Source organism: Gorilla gorilla, chromosome 5 (assembly GCF_029281585.2).
Source record: "Gorilla gorilla gorilla isolate KB3781 chromosome 5, NHGRI_mGorGor1-v2.1_pri, whole genome shotgun sequence".
NCBI lineage: Eukaryota > Metazoa > Chordata > Mammalia > Primates > Hominidae > Gorilla > Gorilla gorilla.
Genome location: NC_073229.2, coordinates 99725695 through 99752680, shown reverse-complemented (window position 1 = coordinate 99752680; position 26986 = coordinate 99725695). Strand labels below are relative to the sequence as shown.

The 26986-nt window shown below is 36.3% G+C and overlaps 1 protein-coding gene across 7 annotated transcripts in view; it reads right to left on the bottom strand.

The window, feature by feature from the left end:
- Positions 1 to 26986, bottom strand: part of SENP6 (SUMO specific peptidase 6) — a 115065-nt gene that overhangs the window by 75983 nt on the left and 12096 nt on the right. For 6 of the 7 annotated variants that reach the window (XM_004044309.5, XM_055390791.2, XM_019029736.4 and 3 more), the window contains exons 2-5: positions 17871 to 17964; positions 15539 to 15599; positions 5772 to 5917; positions 4687 to 4791 (exon numbers count right to left, since the gene is read on the bottom strand). In XM_004044309.5, the coding sequence (XP_004044357.2) occupies positions 4687 to 4791; positions 5772 to 5917; positions 15539 to 15599; positions 17871 to 17964 (406 nt within the window). Of the gene's footprint in view, positions 1 to 4686; positions 4792 to 5771; positions 5918 to 15538; positions 15600 to 16637; positions 16746 to 17870; positions 17965 to 26986 lie in introns of those variants that run through there. The other variant, XM_063707715.1, reaches the window with a different exon arrangement.

The following is a 26986-nucleotide window of genomic DNA, read 5'->3' as shown; positions in this document are numbered from 1 at the left end:
TAACTGTAAGCAAAGCATAATTTACAAAATCCCCAAATTCCTATATCAATTCTTACACTCCTACCATGCGGAGTATGCAACTAAAATACCAATTTATTCCTAGCAAATGAAGAAAAAAAATATATTAACTTGTTTTTACATGAACACATTAAAAAAATTTTTCAAAAGGAAAAGAATATTATAAATGTACATTAATATATCTGAAATTTTATCTTTGCTATTAAAAAACACATGGAAGGTTAGATAAATGACAGAAAAACAAGGGAATATAATCACATCCCTATTAAAGAAGCGAAGCAAAATATAAACATAAAAGTTTAAATCTAGTCTGTCCTATGTATTTATTTCTTATATAGCTGCATTTCCAGAAAAAGTAAAATGAAAACCAAAAGTTAGGCATTAATACCTAATGTAGCCACTTCCAATTCTATACTGCTGTGCCCAAGAAATAAGAACAGTTTAGTACTCTCGTTTTTGTTTTCGAAATGACAGGGTCTGGCTCTGTCACCCAGGCTGGAGTGCAGTGGCACAACCACAGCTCACTGTAGCCTTGATCTCCCTAGGCTCAGGTGATTCTCCCACCTTGAGCAGCTGGGACTACAGGTGTACACCACTATGCCTGGCTAATGTTTGTATTTTTTATGGAGACAAGATTTCGCCATGTTGGTAAGGCTGGTCTCGAACTCCTGGGCTCAGGCTATCCTCCTATTTTGCCCTCCCAAAGTGTTGGGATTACAGGTCTAAGTCAACCACGCCCGGCCTCTGTTGTTTTTTATACTCACCTGTACAGAGGAAAGGAAATAGGTAGAAAAACAGAGGTAGAAGAAACGGGTTAGGTATAATACTTCCCAATAAGCCAAGGGAGTTAGGAAAAGGAAAACAGTAAAAAAAAAAAAAAATATATATATATATACATATATACACACACACACACACACACACACACACACACAAAGACACACCAATGCTCATTTTTCTTATCCTTGAGAAAAAATGCATTCATTATAATGTATCTGATTAACAAGTCATGGCATTCTTACAGGTACCTTCAATATGTGTTTTTATCAAGTCCTGCCCTAGAGTTGCTTACATGTTAAAATAAAACATAAAACCGGGGAAAAGTCATTATTAGTAATGTAGGACTTTGTAAAAATGTCAACTTACATTCTTGTTGGACTATTTCATACAATATAGAGAAGAAAAATTACCTTCAATTAGTACTATAACTGTGGCCTTAAAATTAAAAAAAAAAAAACAAAAGGAAGGGAAAAAGACTAATAGATAAATTCTGGTATCAATGACCTCATTTACAACTTCAAAAATTCTCTCAAAATGGGACAGGTGTGGTGGCACAAGCCTGTAATCCCAGCACTTTGGGAGGCCAAGGTGGGTGGATTATTTGAGGTAAAGAGTTCGAGACCAGCCTGACCAACATAGTGACACCGCATCTCTACTAAAAACACACACACACAAATATTAGCTGGGCATGGTGGCACACGCCTGTAATTTCAGCCACTCAGGAGGCTGAGAATTGCTTAAACCTAGGAGGTGGAGGCTGCAGTGAGTGGAGATCACGCCACTGCACTCCAGCATGGGCAGTAGAGCGAGACTCAGTCTCAAACAAACACAAAAAACCTCTCAAAATGGTGCTTTTCACTAATAATTAAATATTGCTTATTCTAGGAGCCCATATTCCTATTTATGAATTATATATGCTTTCATAGACATCTATATCCCCCTAAGTTGCGGGGGAAGACTTAAAAGATAAAGATGATAAAAAGGCTTCTAAGAACCTTATAAGAATTACAAGAATTTCTTATAAGGTTCTTATAAGTCTTTTTATCTATACTTAATAAAAAGTCAAAAAATGTGAAAGTGTAAGTAAAACATCAACCCATAAAATGTGTTGTTTCAACAAGTCAGATTGAAGTTAGGGGCAGGGATGGTATGAACTACAGACTTTTAAATTTCTGCATTTTTTTCCATACTTCTCTATCACTATTAGTGTATAAACAATCTATCTTTTAAATATGAATTTAATTAACATTTGGAATAGCAGTTAAGAAAATAGATTGGAATCTTAATTATGACCCAAAGACTACCTAATCTAATGTGGTATTTTAACAAACTTCACCATTCTGTTTAGATAAAAAGGTGTAAAGCACTCGTTCCCGTATTATTACTAAAGAACTACGAATTACTCAGATTTTAGCAGGTCTGATTTACTTAAAAGACAAGATATACCACTCACCCCAAGAATACACTATGTATGAATTACCAGATGGATGGCTTTTGTTTTCATTTCAAATTATTATAAGACTTGAGACAGGTGCAGTGGCTCAGGCCTGTAATCCCAGCACTTTACAGTGCTGAGGCAGGACTGCTTGAAGCTGGAGACCAGCCTAAGTAACAAAGTGAGACCACGTCTCTACAAAAAAAATTTTTTTAAAGTTAGCCTGGTGCGGTGGTGCATGCCTGCAGTCCTAGTTACTCAGGAGGCTGAAGTGGGAGGATTGCTTGAGACCAGAAGTTTGAGGCTGCCGTGAGCTATGACTGAGACACTACACTACAGCCTGGGCAACAGAGCAAAACCCTATCTCTATAATTTAAAAAAAAAAAAATTAAGACTTCAGAATATAAGAAAATTTAGGAGAAGCTGTAAAAGCCAATGTGTTTACCCTCACCTGAAGTCTAACAATTGCGCTAAATCCCTGGAAGCAACAATCTTAGTTAAAGCCTTTCTTTGTGCCTTTGAAGACGTGATTCCTACTGCATGCAGTTTCTTCTTCTACCTGGTAAACTCAAAAACTCCTTTAATGTTTCCTTTATAAATTCTTGTTCCCTTCTCTGTAGTTTTTACTACACGTATTTTGTATAGCTCTACTGCTGCCCTAACCATGCATGTAATCATTTGTTTACTTGTCTTTCTGTACCCTAATCAATCTCTACTGCAATCAAACTTGAGCTTTTCTGGTAGGGATTTTATCATATTCATCTTTATGCACCTCATCTATGCCTGGTATGTAGCATAAAATCATTCAATGTTTTTGAAGGAAGAAAACCGAAAAACTCTCAATGACTTGTCTTTGAACATCAAAATCTTTTTAGTGACAGTCATACTGCAGTTGGAATAAGAAATGCTTATTCTTATACAGAATAAATAAAAGACAAATGTAAGTAGAATCTGTCCTGCTGACTTGATTATACAGTTTTCTTTGCTGCGCCTAATCGTTAAGAATTTTTCAATTAGGATTATTTCTTAAATACAAATTAACTCAGGTTGTTGTTTTTAAAGAAACATTTTACCAGTATAAACTAGTTCATATTAACTGAATCTAATCTTTTATGTAAATGAGCAATAATACACATGCAAAATGTTATAGGTGTTGAGACCTAGAGTAAAACAAATCGCAACCCAATTTCCAGACTATTAACGGGGGTTTTTTTTTTAACATTACCAGTGAGGAAATGAGGAATGGAAAATAGGTCACTAGTAATTCCAAACTAACAGACAACTTCAAAAGCAAAAATAATGTAATAATTTTCGTTGTAAATGAATCACCTAAATTGATTATAAGGTTTAAGTTAGTATTTCAAACTTAGACTACATTATCAGAATATTAAGACAGCTTTATCAGCAATGGTTTCTATTAGTACGATCAGGGCATAAGAATGTGTCTACTCTTTTTCTCTCCCCTAATTACTCTCCTTTTTATTGTTTATTCTCATGTTTTTGCCACATGTAGGCCAGAGAGCTTGTGTACTTTGCAGTAGAGTAAGCCAATTTTTGGTCTGCACAGTAATTTGTCCTTTTAGGTTTCGCAAGCATCTCAGGTGAACACTATTTGATACAATAATACATTTAAGGCAAAAACAAAAGGTTGGTTTATCATAAAGTATGAGGTTACTTAACATTTTTAAGTAAAAGATCTGATAGCATATCTATGTAAACAGAAAAATATAGCAAGGTTCAGGGCGCGTCTTCTAAATGAGGAGCAGTCTAGATATTACATTTTTAAAAAATGAAGAACAGCATCTAAAATGTATGCCAAATCTTTAAATGTTACTAGTTATAAGGAACTGTTTATAATGCAATAAACAGATTATTTATTTAACTCTTGTAGCCTAAGAATTTCAGTCAACTGAAAGGTCATGTAACATTCCAAAAATGGTTCCCCAAATGTTACTTTCATTATTTCGAGTCAAGCAGTATTTTCAAAATCAATGAGAACTCCTAAATCTAACTACAACTACAAAATAACATTTTCTCCAACATTTAAAACTAATGTGACTTGTTTTGATGCTATGAACTCTTATAAGCCTTATAAAGAAAGTACGGTATTAACTGTAATTTTACTCTTCAGAGCTAAACTACCAACTGAAGATATCTCAGTCAAACACTTTAAGGTCAATATTGTAAATCAGTTTCAGTATCATCTTAGATTCTCTGGATTATAATGCAATACAACAGGTCTTAGTGAAAAATTCTCTATTTACAGAATGTGATTACTCAAAAGCAGACATAAAATAGTATAATTTCATGTCACGAATTATTTCAGAGATATATCTCTCTACAGACAGTGAAAACAGTAAGGTTTCACAAAGGAAAAAGATGGTTAAAAAAAGTGAAAACCTATTGAAGAAGATGCCATGTATATACTAACCAAAGACAATTAGAATTCTTACCTTTGGGCTGCTGTTTTTACTACTGGTATCTGTGCATGAGCATGATGAAAACGTCTACCATGAACTACAGTTCCAGAACATAATGACGTATTTTGCGTATTTTCACTGCAGATTCAAGAAACAAAAAATAACTTGAACATGGAAAAATTATATACACATTTATAAAAGAAATCTTTTAAAATCTGAACAAACACACAAAAACCTTTACCAACAACAAAAAAAAATTTATGGATAAACCCAATTGTCTTTTGGGAGTTTTCCATTTCCTGAATTTGTCTTTCAAATGTTTCCAATCCAATTAAAGAAAAATTTAAAAATAGCAGATCACCTGAGGTCAGGAGTTCGAGACCAGCCCAGCCAACATGCTGAAACCCCGTCTCTAATAACAAATATAAAAATTAGCTGGGCATGGTGGTGGGCACCTGTAATCCCAGCTACTCGAGAGGATGAAGCAGGAGAATCACTTGAACCCGGGAGGTGGAGGTTGAGAAAATTTAAAAAATAAAGCAGAATACTAAAATAAAAATCAGGAGTCCTAAATACTATTTCTGATTTTGCCACTGACTTGAAAGTTACTGAGCTTTTATGTACTTCATTTGTCTATGTATAAATTGAGACAGCAGAAATAAAAGTGACTTTCAACCCTATTTCTGAGTTGCTACTGATACCCAGTCCTACTAATAACGGTGGTTCATTATTGTAAAAAGGAGGAATAAGAAATTTTTAAGTCCCCTATTGAGACAATCCTGATTAGTATTTCCTAAAGGAGACATGACCACACCACTCTATTGTGCTTCTTCAAATATTATGACTGAGATTCTACTAAATGTATGAAAGCAAAATCATGATATCCCACCCTAACAAAGTATTTCTTGCAATGTTTTATTCAGAAACAAGAGACACTGCAATCAATCCTACTCCTAAGATTCAAAGCAAAGAATCCACATACTGGGACCATGCTACCTCTTGGCCCTATTGACAAATTCAGAAGAAAAGGTAGAGGTTGGGCCTATTAGCTTCTAAGTTTTTGGTGTCAAACTCTTCCTTTATCTTTTCTGTAGGAATGTGTGGTGAAGTGCCTATACCTCAATTTCTTATTGTTGCTCAACATGTTAAGTCCAATTGGGTTGCCTTTCAAAGTTTTAAAACTTTCAGACTTGTTTCGTCTTACATATGTCTTCAAGATGAATTCACCAGAGCTATTAGCAACAATTTCAGATCGACGATTTAACTGTAAAAAAAGATCCAGAAATATGAGTCAAAAATGCTATAATGTGATAATCTATCAACAACTATTTGAAAACCATTTAAAAGTGGTAAAAACATACAGCTATTGGGAATGATGGTGGGTAGCATTGGCATGGATTTAAGAATAATTCAACTGCCTACTTTTTTTTCCTAAAGACAATGCAAATTTGTAGGAACATGGAGGTTTATTGTATTACTTTCTTTTCATGTGAATCTTTCCAAAGATATTTGAGACAATTAGGGTAGAGGATCTTAGGATAGCTTTCTCCAGAGAGTAAAAAGTAAGCATTTCCCCTGCTTATCAGGCCTTGCTGCTATCTGGAGAACACTACAGCCAAATATGGCAATCGGCTGTCATTTCAACTTGTGCTTATGTATAAGAACTTTTGCCTTAGTATCAAAGTTTCTGTACAGGCAGAAATTGATACTTTATACTTCAATAGATGCAAATAATAATATAAACATATCAGTAACAATCACTTTAGAGAGATCACAGTATATAACAGGCAAAAGGAGCAAAATAAATTTGTAAAGATTCCTTTATCATACAATTATAAAATTACAGGACACAATTTCAGTTCCCAGAAAATTCAGAGACAACTGTTGAATTAAAGTACAACATATAAATTATTTTAGCATCCTGGCACATCTACTCACCTCCTAATTGTTTTGATTTTCCATTATTTTATTTGTGCTAATTTGGTAATCTACATCAAATTACTGGGAGGAAATAAGGTGTAAATAAGTTTTTAAAATTTTATGGCTGATTATCTCACAGATTAGAGTACTCCCATTAATAAAATCATGATGATATATTCAGTCTGGAAGTCCCTAAAACTTTAAATCCACTGCCCTACCCCAGCCTAAGACAGTTTTCCAGGTAATGCAAGCACAGCATCAAGAGAACTACTGTGAATAGATGAATCCATTTGTTCGAAAAGAGATCAAATGACTAGAAAACCAATTACAAACATGGACCTTACTGATGTCAGACCTGCAACTATAAACATTATTTGCAAAGAAACATCAGTTTACAAAGGTTCAATAACACTGCATTTAATAATAACAAAATGTAGCTATTTCCAGAAAACTGCTAGTGTCATATACTATGTGAATTACATCATCTCATATAAATCTCATGACAATTCTAGAAAGTGGACAGTTATTGGCAAGCCTAGAGTTTGCTATTCTGACTGGTTAACATAGGACTTATCCAAAAATACTACATAGTAGTCCCCCTTTATCGATGGTTTTGCTTTCTGTGGTATCAGTTACTAACAGTCAATTGCGTTCCAAAAAAAATTTTAATTTAACCACTCCTCTATTAGTAGCTACTAAGATTGTCTCTAAAGTTCTGCTATGGTATCACTTAAATTTTTCAGAGATTATGAATAATGCTCAGGCAAGGGAAGTACATACTAATTCATAAAAATGCACCAGGGCATAAAACATGAAAGGACAGCTTAACTCTGGTACTATGCAGCAATGCTGTCGGGCATATGATAAAGCCAGGTATTACTGTTCAGAGTGTTTAAGAACCCACATGCTCCCAGAAACAAAAACAAAAAAATATCTGCCTGTGTCCTGGCAACACAATCAAAGTGTGGGTGACAGTCACTTGTTTATGGAATGGTTTCATCAATGCTTCATCCTAGGATATATATCCAGTATTCTCTGGGGTCTCAGTCATTCACTGGGAGTCTTTAAGGGGGCCTCCAGATATCAATCTATGAAATACATTTATACAAAATAAACACTGATACAGGGATCAGCAAACTTTTTCTGCCAAGGGCTAAAAGTAAGTATTGTAGGCTTTCTTGATCATATAGTCTCTGTTGTATCTACTCAACTCTGTCCAAATATTCAAATCTGTTGTTGTAACACAAAAGTGGCCATAGACAATTTATAAATAAGCATGGCTGTTTTCCAAGAAAACTTTACTTATGGACACAGATTTGAGTTTTATATTATGCTCACATGTCATGAAATAGAATTCATTTGATTCTTTCTTCCAAGCATTTAAAAACGTAAAAACCACTGTAGCTAACAGACAATAGACTTCAGGGTAGAGCCTTAATGTGACAACTCCTGTTTATAACATTAATCATTAAGTAACTAATAAGCATAGCAAGTTACTAGAATTTAAGTTCCACAAGAACAAAAAAAGTCTGTTTTGCTCCAACACTTAGAACACTGTGCTCAATATGTATTTGCTGCATCAATGAATAGTTCATTGAGAATACTAAATATGTGAAAATTATCAATGTTATCTTCCACCCAAAATTATCACATCATGTAATTTAAGTAAAGTACTGATATTCAGGAAGTTTAGCACCGAAGAATATCAGATAATAAGAGAACCTAATAGAAACCATTAAGTTAGAGACATATGTATGTTAAAAGCACTTAAATTCTGAAAAACAAAGAATTGAAACAGTAAAAAATTAGACACACTATCGAAAATACAACTTTGAAAGAGAACCAACAGCAGTTCTATAAATGATAAATGTCACTGAAATCTTTTAAAAGTAAAAAAAAAAAATCCAATGTATGGATTAAATAGCAGCTTAGAGCTAAAGATAAAAGTAAATTGGAAGATAGAGCTAAAGAAATTATTCAGAATATGGTACAGAGATATACTTCTTCATTCCATTAGCCATTTTTTTTCCTTTTTTGCTTTTAAACATAAAATACAGGTTACGGGATTTTTTTTTTAAGTGATGGTTTTATGTCTATTAGGAGGTCTAGAAATAATAATGTAGAAAGGTAAAATCCACAGAGATAATGACTAAAATGTTTTCTTAACTAACAAAAGATATAAATCCCTTAAAAGAAGCACAGTGAAACTGCAGAAGCCCAAAGACAAAGAGAAGATTCTGTGAAAGAGAAGGGGAAAGATATGAAGACACTGTGAACTAAAATAAAGGATTTCTCCTAATTCCACACTCATTCTCAAATGGAGAAACCAGTCTATAATAGTTTAAACCAATGATCCATATGGACCTGAGAAAAGAAAAATAGCTCAGAGCAGTCTGAGCTCTGTGAGATATGCAAAATTTATCAGGCCCACAGAGACATAAGTAAGGGACTTACTTCAGTCATAGCCCCTGATCCATGCCCAAAGGCAATTATTTAAAGGTGTTTTGTGCTTTTTCTTGCCTGTAGTTTCCTGACTAGCAGATAAATTACCTAAAATGTTGGCCGAGCAGCTCACACCTGTAATCCCAGCACTTTGGGAGGTCGAGGCTGATGGATCACCTCAGGTTAGGAGTTTGAGACCAGCCTGACCAACATGGTGAAACCCCGTCTCTACTAAAAATACAAAAATTTGCCAGGTGTGGTGATGCATGCCTGTAATCTCAGCTACTCAGGAGGCTGAGGCAGGAGAATGGCTTGAACCCAGGAGGCAGAAGTTGCAGTGAGCTGAGATCATGCCACTGCACTCCAGCCTGGGTGGCAAGAGCGAGACTCCATCTCAAAAAAAAAAAAAAAAAAAGTTATCACAAGTTGCACATTGTGGCCCTCATTCATTATCTTCATGTTCCAGGAATTTGTGATACAAAGAACAAAGTATGGCCAATCCATATCTATTGTTAGCTATTTTAACGTAAATTCTTGGTAAACAACTTAGGAATAGTCTCTTCTTTTTTCCTTAAAAAACTCACTCATAACTGCTGCTAATCAAAGCATACATGTGGGACAACCTAAATCTATGCTCCCAGGTTGCAGTCCTCAAATGTGGCTCACATAAACTCACTATATTAATTTTTACTCTATTAACTTATTAACTATATTAATTTTGCCTCAGTTTCTTCCTTTAGCTTGACAGACCTATACATTACCTGTAAGCTATTCAAAATCCAAGTAGATATATGTATATATCCCTGGGACACACAAAGATCTTCTGAAGGATTATCAAGCATGGTAGCTTTAGTCATGGTAATCAACTTTTAAATCCTCAATCTGGCTGGGCGTGGTGGCTTACACCTGTAATCCCAGCACTCTGGGAGGCCAAGGTGGGCGGATCACCTGAGGTCTGGAGTTCGAGACCAGCCTGGCCAACATGGTGAAACCTTGTCTCTGTTAAAAACACAAAAACTAGCCAGACACGGTGGCGTACGCCTGTAGTCCCAGCTACTCAGGAGGCTGAGGCAGGAGAATTGCTTGAACCTGGGAAGGCGAAGGTTGCAGTGAGCCAAGATCGCGCCACTGCACTCTTGCCTAGGGGCCAGGAAACTCTGTTTCAAAAAAAAAAATAAAAAAATAAAAAATAAAAAAAGGCTGTATTGGCAAAAGCATACAGAAATTAACAAGATTTCGGTTTTTCTAATTATTTCTGAGAGTATTTGGTTAAAACAAAACAAAACAAAGAAACCTAAAAGTAACAAGTATACTAGCTATTCAAATCTTGGTAAAGCTTTTTTAGTATATTTCTCCAAAATCTGGAAGGCCAGTACCTAATGACTGGATTACAAATTATTTTTAATTTTTAAATGTTTGATTACTATGTCATTTTTGGCATTTAACTCAAAAGGAAAGAACTGTGGCCAGGCACAGTGGCTTATGCCTGTAATTCCAGCACTTTGGGAGGCCAAGGTGGGTGGATCACTTGAGGTCAGGAGTTCAAGACCAGCCTGGTGGCCAACATGGCAAAACCACTAAAACTACTAAAAATACAAAAATTAGTCAGACGTGGTGGCAGGCACCTGTAGTCCCAGCTACTTGGGAGGCTGAGGTGGGAGGATCGCTTGAGCCTAGGAGGAAGAGGCTGCAGTGAGCCGAGATTGCCCCACTGCACTCCAGCCTGGTAGACAGAGTGAGATTCTATCTCAAATAAAAAAAGAATTGTATGATAATACTATAGCAAAACTATTTCCATATTTATCTATTTAGAATGTAACCAGGATTTCTCAGCACTTTTATCTAACAAAAAAGTTTAAAAAGAAATTTCCCTCCATAAATATGTACAATTGTTACGTGTCAATTTTTAAGAGTAAAATTGTTCTGAAGGTTTCATTCAGGTAATACAGATTAATGAATAGATGAACTAAATGAATAAAAAGGGAAACCATCAGCCTCACCCATTTTAAAAGATAAATTTCCAATATTATTTTGCATAATAAATTTAATAATTATAAATATCTGTAATAATACTTTTTAGATCAAGTGTTCATTAATAATTATAATGATAACTCAGCTTTTAAAAAAACAAACTTTAGTAGCAGGAGTTTTACTTAATGTTAAGCTTCAGTGAAGTTTATCTTCAGTGAAGGATATCTCTATATTAAAGTGTGATAGGATAATAAAAAGATTTTCAATTACATAAAAGTATATCATATTAAGATTCTATGGGAAAACTGAACAGAATATGAATTTAAGAGGGAAAAGGCACAATATAAAATTTCTAACTGTTAAGAGATGGTCCATGTATACTTAAAATAGATGATACTATCATATCAGAATAATCTTCAGAGTTCACTAAATAAATCAATGTGTCCTGTAGGTTTTACTTTAAAACATAAATATTTACATTTAAAAAATATGTAATAAAGCATATACTTTTACAAAAAATCATAAGAAATCTGAAAGCAGGCCAGGCGTGGTGGCTCACACCTGTAATCCCAGCACTTTGGGAGGCCAAGGCGGGCAGATCACGAGGTCAGAGTTCGAGACCAGCCTCACATGGTGAAACCCCGTCTCTATTAAAAATATAAAAAATTAGCCGGGCGTGGTGGCACCATGCCTGTAATCCCAGTCACTCAGGTGACTGAGGCAGGAGAATCCCTTGAACCCAGGAGGTGGAGGTTGCAGTGAGCTGAGATCACACCACTGCCCTCTGGCCTGGGTGACAGAGCAAGACTGTCTCAAAAAAAAAAAAAGCAATCTGAAAGCTACATATGTGTACATGAAGACCAATACCCTATATAAGTTAGTGACAGAAAACATCTTTTATTTTTTATTTTTATTTCTGGTAGAGTCTCATTTTGTTGCCCAGACTGATCTCAAACTCCTGGCTTCGAACGATCCTCCCGCTTCATCCTACCAAGGTGCTGGGATTACAGGCAAAAGACACCGTGCCTGCTCACATCTTATTTTCATCTACCAAGTTCACTCCTTTTTTTCTACTTTTTTCTTGTCTATCTAAAAAACACCTAAAAAACAGCACTTCAGGAAATCCAGATGTCAAAATAAAAGCTAGGAAACCTGCAGTGGGAAAAACCTTAGAGTTTTTCAGCATGAATAACTTTATAAAGAAAAACTTAACAGTATTAAGAGAAAAACATCAAATTCAATAATTTCCTCAGGACAGGCACAGTGGCTCACGCCTGTAATCTCAGCACTTTGGGAGGCCAAGGTGGGTAGATCATTTGAGGTCAGGAGTTCAAGACCAGCCTGACCAACATGGTGAAACCCCACCTCTACTAAAATACAAAAATTAGCTGGTTTGGTGGTGTCCGTGTGTAATCCCAGCTACTCAGGAGGTTGAGGCAGGAGAATCACTTGAATCTGGGAGGCAGAAGTTGCAGTGAGCCGATATCGCACCATGCACTCCCACCTGGGCAACAGAGTGAGACTCAGTCTCAATAGATAAATAAATAAAATAAATTTCCTCAAATTATGACAAAATAGAGCTGTTGCAGAGGGGAAAAAAAAAACCCAGAAAGACGGAAAAAAAAGTAAATGTTAAAAGTTGTTTAAATTCTTACACTGTAAATACAGGAAATATGTGAAGGTGCTATGTTCAGATCAGCAAAAATTCAAGTATGACTACATATTTTGCAAGATTACAGGGAAATAGAGTCATACACTGCTAGTGGGAATGGCTAATGTTAACACCTTTAGATAGCGAATTTGGCAGTATCTAGCAAAACTACATGTGAATTTCACCTCTGAAATAGCAACTTCAATTCTAGGAATCTATCCCACAAATATACTACACAGATATGAAAAAAATATATATGCACAAGGTTTTAGTGAAGTCTTATACGTAATAGCAAAAGACTGGGGGAAAAAATCTCTATTCATCAGTAGGGACAAACTGAATATCTACAGTATATCCATCCAATGAAGTACTATATAACAATAAAAAGGATGATAAAGATTTGTAAATACTTTGCTGTAGACTGATCTACATAACATACCGTCAAGAAAAAAATCAAGGTGTCAACAAACAGTGTGGATAGTTTTTCCAAGAAAAGTGGTATATGCTTACATTATATATATATAAAAAAAGCTAAGCCACATAATTTTTAAAACAAGTCACTTATAGGGAAAAAAGAATAAAGGGAATCAAGACAAAATTAGATTTCTCTGAAAATTACTTCTTTTGAGATGTGATGCTGAAACCATCCAAAAAATTTACATAATAAAAATTAAAATGAAAATAAAATGCAATTCCTCGCTATAAAAAACAAAATTAAAAAACAACAACAACAACAACAACAACAAACCTCTCTATTTAGTTGGTAGAATACCAAACAGAAATAAACAATTTCAAATTACTTAAAAATATACTAATTTAAATACACATTCCTAGTGGGACTATACATATACCTGCTAGTGTCATCAAAAACAAGGAAACAAAATAATTTGAAAATCATTTTGTTAGTAATTATGTTGGTATTACTATTGTGAAACTATTTTATATATCTAATAAGACAAAGCAAATAAAAGTGGGTTTTTTTGTTTTGTTTTTTGTTTGGAGACTGAGTCTCGCTCTGTCACCCAGGCTGGAGTGCAGTGGCACAATCTCAGCTCACTGCAACCTCCGCCTCCTGAGCTCAAGCAATTCTCCTTCCTCAGCCTCCCACGTAGCTGGGACTACAGGAGCCCACTACCATGCCTGGCTAATTTTTCTATTTTTAGTAGAGACGAGGTTTCAACATGTTGGCCAGGCTGGTCTCGAACTACTGACCTCAAGTGATCTGCCTGCTTTGGCTACCCAAAGTGTTGGGATTATTGGCATGAGCCACTGTGCCCAGTCCCAAATAAGTTATTAAATTAACATCATTAGGAACAAAGACAGTAGACTCAAAAGCCTTTAAAAGAAAAATGATACATCTGATGACATAAGGAAATATATTTTCCCCATGGCAACAGCCACCATAAGCAAAGACAAAAGACTAGTGAAAAAACTGAGTTAAAATTTTAGTAATGGCCAGGCACGGTGGCTCACATCTGTAATACCAATACTTTCCGAGGCAGAGATGGGAGAATCACTTGAGGCCAGGAGTTCATGACCAGTCTACCCAAAATGGTGAAACCCGGTCTCTAATAAAAATTAAAAAATTAGCCAGGCATGGTGGTGTATGCCTGTAATCCCAACTACTCGTGTGGCTGAGGCATGAGAATTGTTTGAACCCGGGAGACAGAGGTGGCAGTAAGCTTAGATTGCGCCACTGCACTCTATTCTGGGCAAGAGCCAGACTCCGTCTGAAAAAAAAAGGACACACACACACACACGTATATATATTAGCAACTAGTATCACAGCAAAGGGCCAATTTCTCCAAAATACCTTATTTCATCAAACCTATAACATTATTATACAATACACCATTATTGTATGTACTACAGTGCAAAATTTTTTATTTTTTAGAGATGGAGTCTCACTATGTTGCCCACGTAGTCTCAAACTCCTGGCCTAAAGCAATTCTCCCACCTTGATTTCCCAAAGTGCTAGAATTATAGGCTTGAGCCACTACACTTGGCCAAAAACATTTTTTTTAAATAATTAAAGCATATCATGCTATCTTAATAAGATGCATCTAGATTTCAAAGATGTCAAAATGTGAAAAAAAGGGTGTCTTAGACTAAATATAAAAATAATTCCTATGAATAATATTCTAAAGACCAGATAGAAAAATGGGCAAAGGATATTAACTGACAATTATTTTAAAAAAGAATGAGACTATACATATGAAATGATGTTCAACCTCACAAAAAATAAAATGGAAATTAAAACTACACTGAGATATTAGTTTTCACTTGCAAAGATCAAAGGTTGAAGACATTATGACAGATGTGTGGGGAAACAGATACGTTCAGATATCGATGGAACAAGTGTAAATCTGGTATGCCAAAATTAGAAATGGACCTGTCCTGATAAAGCAGTGCAACCTCTAGGAATTCATTCTACAGATATGCTTGTATGTGTGCAAAATAACCCATATAGAAGGCTAATTTACAGATTATTTTAGAAAAAAATTAAAAAGTTGACAACTCTGTAAATATCCATCAATAGGTGGAATTGGTTAATGGTATATAATACAATGGAATACTATGCACTCACTGAAAAGAATGAGGTGCTTTTTATGAACTCTTACAGATGGTCTCCAAGATAATATATTAAGTTAAAGGAAGATCAGAAAAACCATGCACAGTATATTACCAATTGTGTAACATGGGAGGTGGAAATATTTCTCTTCTTTATAATGCATGAAACATTCCCAAAGTGATAAATAACAAACTGGGAACACCATTTGCCTCTGGAGTGGAGAAAGTGGGTAACTGGGGTTTATAATTTAAAAATATTAAATCTTCTTTTGAGGTAACAATTTTTTTGTATATAACGTAAAAGAAAAAAATATTTTAAGCAACACTTGCCTTTTTTCCTTTTGAGGTTTCAGAATCCTCATCTTCATCCACACTGAGCAGATTTGTCCCACTACACAGAAAATAAGGGGAAAAAAACTTAAGTAGCAATCACAATCCTTATATTAAATTCTGAGGTTTTATCCTCTATGTTCACCTAATTCAGGGAATCAGCAAACTTTTTCTGTAAAGGGCCAGACCATAGTCTTTGCAGGCCATATGGTCTCTGTAGCAGCTACTCATATGTTGTATGAAAACAGCCATAAACAATATATGTGGCTATGTTCCAATAAAAATTATTAACTGAATTAGGTGGCACGCAAGATTAGCCCATGGATCATAGTTTGCTGAACCCTACAATAAATGAACACATAATTCTGTTTATATTTTATATATTCTCATTCATTTTTCCTTTTTGTCTTAGATTGAAAATTAAGGGTAGAAAGATAGAGAAACAAAGAAATGAACTGAAAGGAAAGAAAGCCTTAGCTAATGAAAAGGAAGTAATTCCAGTGGTATTACCATGGTAAAATAGTTATACTTCTACCACTCTTGAAAATATCAACCCTTCATTGAGAAATCACCAGCCTGAAACTCTAGAAGATTAAACTAATGTATCTATTAACAGGTTCATGTTAATAGATACATGTTCAAAAAGCTGATGTGCCTGAGACTCATGATGAACCAAATAGTACAATTCAGAAATGAAATGTACAGGACAGCTAGCACCGTAAAGACAGTTTTTAAAAAATGTATAACTACAGTAAATCTGCCACCAAAGAAAGTCAAATACAACGTTTTCGAAGACAACTCAGCTATTTATTGTAAAGTCCTAGATATTTACACAAAAATGTAAAATGTTTTATTACTGTTTATATACATCCCAACTTTTTTTAATGATTAAAAAGTCTCTCGTAAACATTTTATAAACATGTTTAAAAAGTGGTATATTTTCTACGCAGCTTAATTTCAGATTTAATTCTAATTTTTCAAAACTATATGCATACTGAATATAACAATAATTGTTTTATATTTTAAAGTAATCAGAAAAAGTATAAAAGAAATGAAAGAAAGAAAACCATAAAATACTGACTTTAAATGAGAGACTTACCAGTTCAAAGCTCTCCTTCAAATAAAACTTCAAATCAACATCTCATCGGTGAAGGCACATAAAGTGGTAATGATGAACGGAGCTGTTGCCCAGACAGAAGTGAAGCACCTACAATATTTAGCCAATATATTCTGAATGACTTCTTGTATAAAAATTTCTTTAACATATTTATAGTTTTGGTAGAACTTTGTGTGTATATTTGTGTATCTCCGAATTTGTTGTTTATTTTGGCCAGCAGAAAACCAGATCAATAAATCAAAAAACTAAAAACAATTTTTTTTGTTTGTTTTTGTTTTGTTGAGACGGAGTCTTACTCTGTCGCCCAGGCTGGAGTGCAATGGCATGATCTGGGTTCACTGCAACCTCTACCTCCCGGGTTCAAGTGATTCTCCTGCCTCAGCCTCCTGAGTAGCTGGGATTACAGGTGTGTGCCACCACATCCAGCTAATCTTTTGTATTTTTAGTAGAGATGAGGTCTCACCATGTTGGCCAAGCTGATCTTGAACTCCTGACCTCAAATGAACCACCTGCCTCGGCCTTCCAAAGTGTTGGGATTACAGGCATGAGCCACTGTGCCCGGCCAAAAAACTAGATGTTGAACTTTAAAAACAAATCTCATGACAAACAAAAAGTTCTATTAAAACTATCATTTAAAATTTTTACACAACAGTCATTCCAAGTAGATTAACAAAGTGTAATGAACACTTTGCTTAACTTCTGTCTGGGTAAACACCTGTGTTTATCATTTATAATGGTTCTGCTTTCTCTGGTGAGAATCTGACCTAAGATGGATGTGGTAGGGGTGGTGGTCACAACTGGGGAAGAAAGATACTGTAGTATTTAAACTTTCATACAAAATGCAAGGGTCTTATCTGGGTTCACTTACTCATGATAAATGGTGGATTTCCAAATTGCTGCCTGAACAGAATGCCTTTTTAAAAAACAAAAAACAATTTCCTTATTTTGAAGCCTTCCATTGTACAGTCAATTTTTAATTGTAAGGTTACATGTACTACAAGCATATATTTATACATTTCAAAAGATGGAGAAAATAACAGTAAAATTATTTATCAATAAGGAATTGCTTTTTCTTTCCTGAAAGCGACTGTGAAAGAGATATATGTTTTCTTAAGAATACCATACTCCTAAAAATATTTCCATACAATAGAAATTGTTTTTCTAATGAGAAGTTTTATTCTTATAAAATATCTGAGGGAAAAAAAAAATCCTTACTCTTTATCTGTATCTCCTTCACTTTCTTCTTCATGATCAAAGCTCCAATTATTTTTAAAACCTCCATCTCTCTTAGACTCTGATCTAGCCAAAGCTGAAATAAAAACAAACTGCAGTAAGTATTCATTAATAGAGCTATTCAATATAAAACAAATATGTGCATTTCCCAAGCTCTTTGATTATTCTAGATTTTGTTTTAATTTGGTTGCCTTTGTCTATTTTTGTAAACATCTGATTTCCTCCAAAGAGAAAAAGAAGACATTAAAATCTGTTTTTACTAATTCATAATCATCCATACATGTGCTTGCTACACAAAGAACCTCAGATTAGAAAGCTATAATAAAAACTGAGGGCACATGAATATGTATGAATATATATAAAATCAGCCCTAAATCTCATCTTTGATCACTGATTCTAGAAATAAGTACCTATAAATAGTTTGCTTGCCTTCTTCATGAGAACTATATCCAGACTGCTAGACTCTCCCTTAAACTCAATGATACCTGCCTTTTAACAGAAGAAAAACAAACAACGTTTTCGGTTTTGGCAATGTGGTTAAAACCTGACAACCTGAAAAACTCTAGATCAGAACACTAAATGTGCTCATTATGAATTTTAAAAAATTTTATAAGTGCATGGCTGAAACCCCTTGAAGCCATTAACAACTAGAAAGTGGGAACCCAGAGAGCTAAATGAAATTCCAAAGATGGCATTTCTCTCTTGGTACCCTATGACCAAAAACCTGATGTCCTAGAACCCAGGCTTTATTAGGTTAACCTCAAGGCCCCAGCAAAATGAGATGTCAGACTGAAAACCAGACAAGTTGAAGGGCAACGCTCTGACTTGGTGAACTAGGGAAAAACAAAACAGAACAAAAAACTCACTGAAGAGGCAGTGGGGATAATTCTGATGTCTTAAGCTTGGCTCTGGCTTTCTGAGTTGAACTAAAGACAAATAAAGTACATCCACCCCATGGTCAATGCTATGGTCTGAATGTTCTCAAATTTATATGATGAAATCCTAACCCCAAGATACAGATGGTATTAAGAGGTGGGGCCTGTGGGAGCTGATTAGATCAGGAGGGCACAGCTCTCACGAATGGGACTGGTGCCCTTATCAAAGAGGCCCAATGGAGCCTGTTTGCCCCTTCCATTCTGTGAGGAGACAGCCAGAAGGCACCATTTGTGAAAAAGTGGGACCTTACCAGATACTGAATCTGGACATCTTCATCTAACTTCCCAGCTTCCAGAATTCTGAGAAACGTGAGGTTTAAAGGCCACTCAGTCTATGGACTTCAATACAGCAGCCCGAATGAACTAAGACAGTTAGGAAATCCCTAATCATAAGAGATCACAATTAACTAGGGTTTGTAGCCAGAATTTTCACAACTTACAAGGCCATGAAAAACCCATAATTAAAATATCCTCCCATGAAAAGATGCTCAGCATCACTAACCATTAAAAAATGCAAATCAAAACCATAATGAGATACTACTTCTCACCCATCAGGAAAGCTTATTTTCCTTTTTTTTTTTTTTTTTGAGGCAACGTAGCCCAAGCTGGAGTGCAGTGGTGCCATCATGGCTCACTGCAGCCTTGATTTCTTGGGCCCAAATGATCTTCCCACCTCAGCCTATGGAGTAGCTGGGATCACAGACACATGCCACCATGCTCAGGAAATTTTTAAATTTTTTTGTAGAGGTGAGGTCTTGCCATTTTGCCCAGGCTGGTCTCGAACTCCCGGCCTCAATCCATCCTCCCTGCCTCAGCCACTCAAAGTGCTGGGAATACAGGTGTGAGCCACCCTGCCTGGCTGCTATTATTTACTTTTAAAAATGGAAAGTAACAAGTATTGGCTAGGATGTGGGAGAAACTGGAACTCTTGTGCATTGCTAGTGGGAATGCAAAACAGTTCAGGCACTGTAGAAAATAATTTGGCAGTTCCTCAAAAAGTTAAACATAGAATTACCATACAAGCTAGCAATTTCACTTCTAGGGAGACATCTAAAATAACAAAAGCATGTATTCAAACAGACACTTGTATGCCAATGTTCATAGCAGCATTATTCACAGTAAGCTAAATGGTGGAAACAACCCAAATTTCTATCAACAGATTAATAAACAAAATACAGTACGTGTGAACATATGTACACACACACACACATACATAGACACAACGGAATGTTATTCAGCCTTAAAGGGATACGAATTGGATACAGGATACAAGACAGATGAACCTTGAAAACAGTTACTAAGTGAAATAAGCCAGATGCAAAAGGACAAATATTGTATGATTCCACATATATGAAGTACCCAGAATAGGTAAATTCATAGAGACAGAAAGTAGAATCAAGGTTACCAGAGGCTAAAGGAAGTAGAGAAATGGAGAATTACTGTTTAACAGGTACACAGTTCTTGCTTATGATGATTTAAAAGATCCAAAAATAAATATTGGTGGTGGCTGCACAACATTATAAATGTACTTAATACCAATGAACTGCATAAATATACACTTAAAAATGGTTAAACAGTAACTTATATGTTATGTATATTATACCACAATAAAAAACTGCTTTTAAAAGGAAAAAAAAAAAGCCTGAAAGTGACTAACACAAGCAAACATAAATCCTCTCTAAAAAATATAAAACTTCAATGCAAGCCTGAAAAAAAAAGTTTCAGAAATATCATGAACAGGAGGAAATAAGTCTTAATGAGCAAACCATCAGTATACATGAAACTTCCTAACATGTATACTGGGATTGAAAACATAAGTAAATAAATAGTAAATGATGGAAGCAAGGTTTCTCCCTGTCAAATAAAGAAGTTACAAATAAGCAAGAGAGGAAAGACAGAATGAACCCTATGGTGCTAGGTTAGAGTCAGACATACCAGCCTGAACTCACATTTATTTAATACATACACAGATGCACAGGTATGTTGTAACATGGGTTAGTATAGAGAGCTAGGGCTGCTTTCTTAGAGGGTCTAGAAGCAGTGACACCCCAGTAGCAACAAACACACCTACAACTAGATCTTGGTTTCTAAATACCATTCTCTCTAATAAAAGGAGCCAGGGTTCCTAGAAGAAATGACTGATTCTAGGCCAGAGGCAGAAAAAACACCAATATGAACCTGGTGTAACTTACAGGGTCAGAATGCAAGAAAATCATTATTTTTTTTTTAAGACGGGGGCATGTCAAAAGGTTACAGAAGCCAACTTGAAAGAATTCCCAACGGCCAAAGTTGGAACATTTTTAGCAAAAATAAATAACATCGGCATTGGGTTATAACTCCTAAATAAAATAAACATTCCCGAATCCATACTGATAAAAACAGATGATTGAATAAATAAATAAATGGAAAGAAGGGACACATGTTCCTTACAGAAGAATTCCAAATAATATAAGCATATACTCCCTTCTCCAAAGATAAAAATGAATTTTCCTTCCCTTGAGTATGGGCTCAACTTGGTAACTTACATCAAAAACACAGACATAAAAGGGAGGAAAAACAAACTGACAATGGGGAAACCTGACAAACACTACCTCAGCCAAGTGATCATAGTTAACATTCATAGTGATATGTCTTATTCATGGCATGTACCCTTTAATATGGTATGATGAAAATAGCACTTCAGCACTGTGATCCTTTCCCTAAAACTCATAATCCCAGTTTAATCATAAGAAAACATCAGACAAACCCAACCTGAGGGACACTGTATGAAATACCTGTATACAGTATTTTGTACAACTGTCCAGGTTACGAAAAACAAGGAAAGATTAAGAAACTGTGAAAGAACACAGTATACTAAGGAGACAAGACAATCAAATCCAAAGTCCTGGATTGGACTCTCGAATACGAAAAGGGTGTTAATGGAATTACTGGTGAAATCCAAAATAAAGTTTGTAGTTCAGGTAATAGTAATAACACTATCACACAAATGTTAAATTTCATAGTTGTGACAAACATACACTGGCTATATTTGGTGGCAACATTAGTGGAGGCGGAGTAAAAGTTATATAGAAGTTCTCTAAGCCGGCCGGGCGCAGTGGCTCCTGCCTGTAATCCCATCACTTTGGGAGGTGGAGGCGGAGGCGGGCGGATCACCTGAGATCGGGAGTTTGAGACCAGCCTGACCAACGTGGAGAAACCCTGTCTCTACTAAAAATACAAAATTAGCCGGTGTGGTGGTGCATGCCTGTAACCCCACCTACTCAGGAGGCTGAAGCAGGAGAATCACTTGAACCCAGGAGACGGAGGTTGCAGTGAGCCAAGATCACGCCATTGCACTCCAGCCTGGGCAACAAGAGCGAAACTCCGTCTCAAAAAAAAAAAAAATAAAGAAAGAAATTCTCCAAACCATCATTGAAACTTCTATATAAATTTAAATGTATTCCAGAAGAAAAAGTTTTAAAACACCAAAGGCTGGGTGCAGTGGCTCATGCCTGTAATCTAAGCATTTTGCGAGGCTCAAGTGGGCAGATCACTTTAGCCCAGGAGTTTGAGACCAGCCTGGGCAACATGACAAAACCCTGTCTCTACAAAAAAATTAGCCTGGCATGGTGGTGCGTGCCTGTAGTACCAGCTACTCAAGAGACTGGGATAGGAGGATTGGATGGAGGATCAATTGAGCCTGGGAGGTTGAGGCTGCAGTGAGCCATGATCACACCACAGCAATCCAGCCTGGATGACACAGCGAGACAATCTCAAAAATACATAAATAAAAATTTAAAAACACAATGTAAAATGAACCTATGTTTCAAAAGTCAAAAGAGACGTCGTAATATTTATGCACTAAAGGAACTGGGGTTCTTTACACACAATTCCTTTTTTTTTTTTTTTTTTTGAGATGGAGTCTTGCTCTGTCGCCCAGGCTGGAGTGTAGTGGTGCAATCTCAGCTCACTGCAACCTCCGCCTCCCGGGTTCAAGTGATTCTCCTGCCTCAGCCTCCTGAGTAGCTGGGATTACAGGCGCATGCTACCACGCCCAGCTAATTTTGTATTTTTAGAAAAGACAGGGTTTCACCATGTTGGTCAGGCTGGTCTCGAACTCCTGACCTTGTGATCCACCTGCCTCGGCCTCCCAAAGCACTAGGATTACTAGCGTGTGCCACACCTGGCTGTGTACACATAATCCCAACAAACTCAATCATGCCCTAATTGATATTAGATTAGAACCTCCATGGAAGTAATAATTTCCAGTGAGAGAAAAAATAAATTATAAAAAGAAAAGAGATTTTTAAAAGTTTGGGGGCAACCTGGAGTGGGGACAAAAACTTAAAATCTTCAAAAGTCCTTGAGAGTATCACTACATTTCAATAACTTGTTATGGATGACATTTGTAATTATGAGAGTAGAAAATTATGTCCACTGTATTCTAGTTAGAAAATTAAGGAGATGGAAAGAAAAAGGTTAAGGAGAGATCCCAGGTAAATATCACAAATTAAACACATAAAGTTTTCTCCATATCCTCCACTAAAATGACAATAATGGAAAGAGGAAGAAAAGTAGCAACCCATAAGAACAAAAAGAACCAGAGAGGAGATAATAGTAGAAGAGAGATTAACAAAAGTGAAAAAAGATAAACATTCGGTGGATGAATAGGAACTAGTATGGTTCACCAAAGAAAGCAAAAACCTAAATGTCTATGAGGGCACAAGTTACCAAATGAACACAAGAAGCAAAAGAAGATTTTTAATACTGCTATATCAATAAAATAAATTGAATTCATTATGACAAATCTTCCCAAAAAAGCAAAACTCAGGCTCAAAGGCTTCGCCACTAATTTCTTTCAAACTTTTAAAAAATAGCACCAATCTTATCTGAACTTTTGCAGAAAATAAAAAAGGAACACTTTGCAGCTCATTTTATGAAGTCAGAATACTTGATCCCAAACTTGACAATGACATTCAAGGAAGGAAAATTACTGAGGAATCTCACAAAAAGACAGATATAAAACCTTAACAAAATCTTAGCAAATCAAACTCAGTGATATATAAATAACACATTACAATTAAGCAGGGTTTATTCTAAAAAGCAAAAGTAAACATTTGAAAATCATAAATGTAATTTACAGTATCCACTCACAACAAACAAAAACTCTTAGCAGGCAGGGCACAGTGGCTCATGCCTGTAATCCCAGCACTTTGGGAGGGCGAGGTGGGTGGATCACTTGAGATCAGGAGTTTGAGACCAGCCTGGCCAATGTTGCGAAACCCCGTCTCTACTAAAAATACAAAAATTAGCCAGGCATGGTGGCACGCGCCTGTAATCCCAGCTACACGGGAGGCTGACACAGGAGAATCGCTTGAACCCACAAGGCAGAGGTTGAGTGAGCTGAGATCACGCCACTGCACTTCAGCCTGCGCGACACAGCAAGACTCTACCTCAAACAAAACAAAACAAACCTCTTAGTAGGACAGGCGAGATAATCCCAGCACTTTGGGAGGCCAAGGTGGGTGAATCACTTGAGGTCAGGCATTCAAGACCAGCTTGGCCAACATGGTGAAACCCTGTTTCTACTAAAAATACAAAAATGAGCTGCGTGTGGTGGTGCATGCTTGTAATCCCAGCTAATTGGGAGCCTGAGGCAGGAGAATTGCTTGAACCCAGGAGCTGGAAATTGCAGTGAGCCAAGATCAGGCCACCACTGCACTCCAGCCTGGGTAAAAAAGTGTGTGAGACTCTGTCTCAAAACAACAACAACAAAAAACTTGCAAACCAGGAATAGAAAGGCACTCCCTTAATCTGAAGTAGGAATAACTCCCCAAACCTTCAGCAAACATCTAACTTCTCCCCAGCAATAAGCTATCAGCAAGTCTATTCAAGTACGTAGTGAAGGTCCTATTGTTGGTTCAGTAAAGGGAGAAAAATCACTTGGGAACCATTATATTAATAATTGGGGGATTCAGGCATGAATCATCAATGGATGCTGAACCAGTGGGTGAAATCTGACAAGAAACAAGTTATTTACTAGGTTTCAAAGTATCTCTCCACACAATATTTATTAATTTCAAAGAGAAAGATAGTGGCTGGGTGCAGTGGCTCACGCCTGTAATCCTAGCACTTTGGGAGGCCAAGGCAGGTGGATCACAAGGTCAGGAGTTCGAGACCAGTCTGGCCAATATGATAATTCCCCATCTCTACTAAAAATACAAAAAAATTCGCCTGGCGTGGTGGTGCACACCTGTAATCCCAGCTACTCGGGAGGCTGAGGCAGAAAAATGGCTTGAACCTGGGAGGCAGAGGTAGCAGTGAGCTGAGAATAAGCCACAGCACTCCAGCCTGGGTGACAGAGCCAGATTCTGTCTCAAAAAAAAAAAAAAAAAAAAAAAGATAGTAACTTTCTGCCGAAAAATCTGGTGAACACCACCTTAACTAAGTGATCAGTTAATTTCCCCAACAACAAGACAAATTGACATCATGGTCCCCTCAATATGACACACTGAGAAGAACAAAAAAATCATTTTTATGGCATTCCTTATATTTTTAAAAAATGCATAACCTGACTTGAATCATAAGGAAACATCAGATAAATGCAAATTGGGACTAAACTACAAAATAACCACCCTGTTTTCTTAAAAAATGTCAAGGTCAAGAAAGACAAAGTCTGAAAAGCTATTTCCAGATTAAAGAAGACAAATGGGACATGACAATCAATGCAATACATCATTCTGTATCAGATCCTGAACCAGAATTTTTTCTCTTTTGCTATTAAGGAACATTTTTAGGTCAACTAATGAAAGTGGAAAAATGTTTGTAGATTATAGTATTGTATCAATGTTAATTTTCTGAGTTTTATAACTACACTGCAGTAACTTAAGAGAATGTATATTTCCTAAACAAATAAGGGTAAGTTACACAATAAAGTAATTACGGTTAAATGAGCAGCATGTCTGAAATTTACTTTCAAAGAGTTAAAGAAAAAAAAAAAGCTAGTGCTTTCATTTTCATTATCATTTAGTGCTCCACAGTACAAATATAATTGCTTATTTATACATCCCCCTATTTGTGGAAATTTAGGCTATATTCACCTTTTTACTATTACATACATTGCTACTATGAACATTTTAGTATGTCTCATATTGCTATTAAGAACTTTTTTTTTTAAGTTTGTTTCCTTGTGCATGTATGTTTCTCTAGGGCAGAGGTCACCAGCCTTTTTCTGTAAAAGGCCAGACAGTAAATATCTTACACTGTGTAGTCCATACAGTCCCTGTCAGTTACTCAACGTTGCCATTTCAATGAGAAGGCAGGGATAATGCAAATAGGTATTGCTGTGTTGCAATAAAACTTTATTTAAGGGCAGTGACATTTGAATTTCATGTAATTTTCATGTGTCATGAAACATTCTTCTTTTGACTTTTTCCCTCCAGTCATTAAAAATATAAAAGCCATTCTGAGCTCATGAGCCTCTTAAAAACAGGCAGCTGGACAAATTTGGCTGGGTCATAGTTTTCTTTTTTTTTTTTTAAAGACAGAATCTCGCTCTGTCACGCAGGCTGGAGTGCAGTGGCACAATCTCAGCTCACTGCAACCTCTGCCTCCTGGGTTCAAGCGATTCTCGTGCTTCAGCCTCCCAAGTAGCTGGGATTACAGGCATATGCCACGATGCCCGGCTGATTTTTGTATTTTTAGTAGTGATGGGGTCTCACCATGTTGGCCAGGCTGGTTTTGAACTCCTGGCCTCAAGTGATCTGCCTGTTTTGGCCTCCCAAAGTGCTAGGATTACAGACGTGAGCCACTGCGCCCGGTCTGGGGCATAGTTTTCTGATACCTGACCTAGGGTATCCTTTAGCAATGGAATGATTTGGTCCTTGGGGATGTGCATTTTCAAGTTCAATAGGTATTGCCAAACTGATCTCCAAAGTGGTTTCAGTACTGTTTTTAAGTTTTCCTGTTTCCTGTTTCTATGCATCATCTCCCACTGTAGTGATGTTTTAATTTCTACGTCTCATGGGGTTATCAGACAGCTCACACCTATAATCCTAGCGTTTTGGGTGGCTAAGGCAAGAGGATTGCTTGAGGCCAGAAGTTGAGAGCAGCCTGAGCAGCATAGCGACACTCTGTCTCTACAAAAATAAAAAAATCAGCTGGTTGTGGTGGCACAAGCCTGTA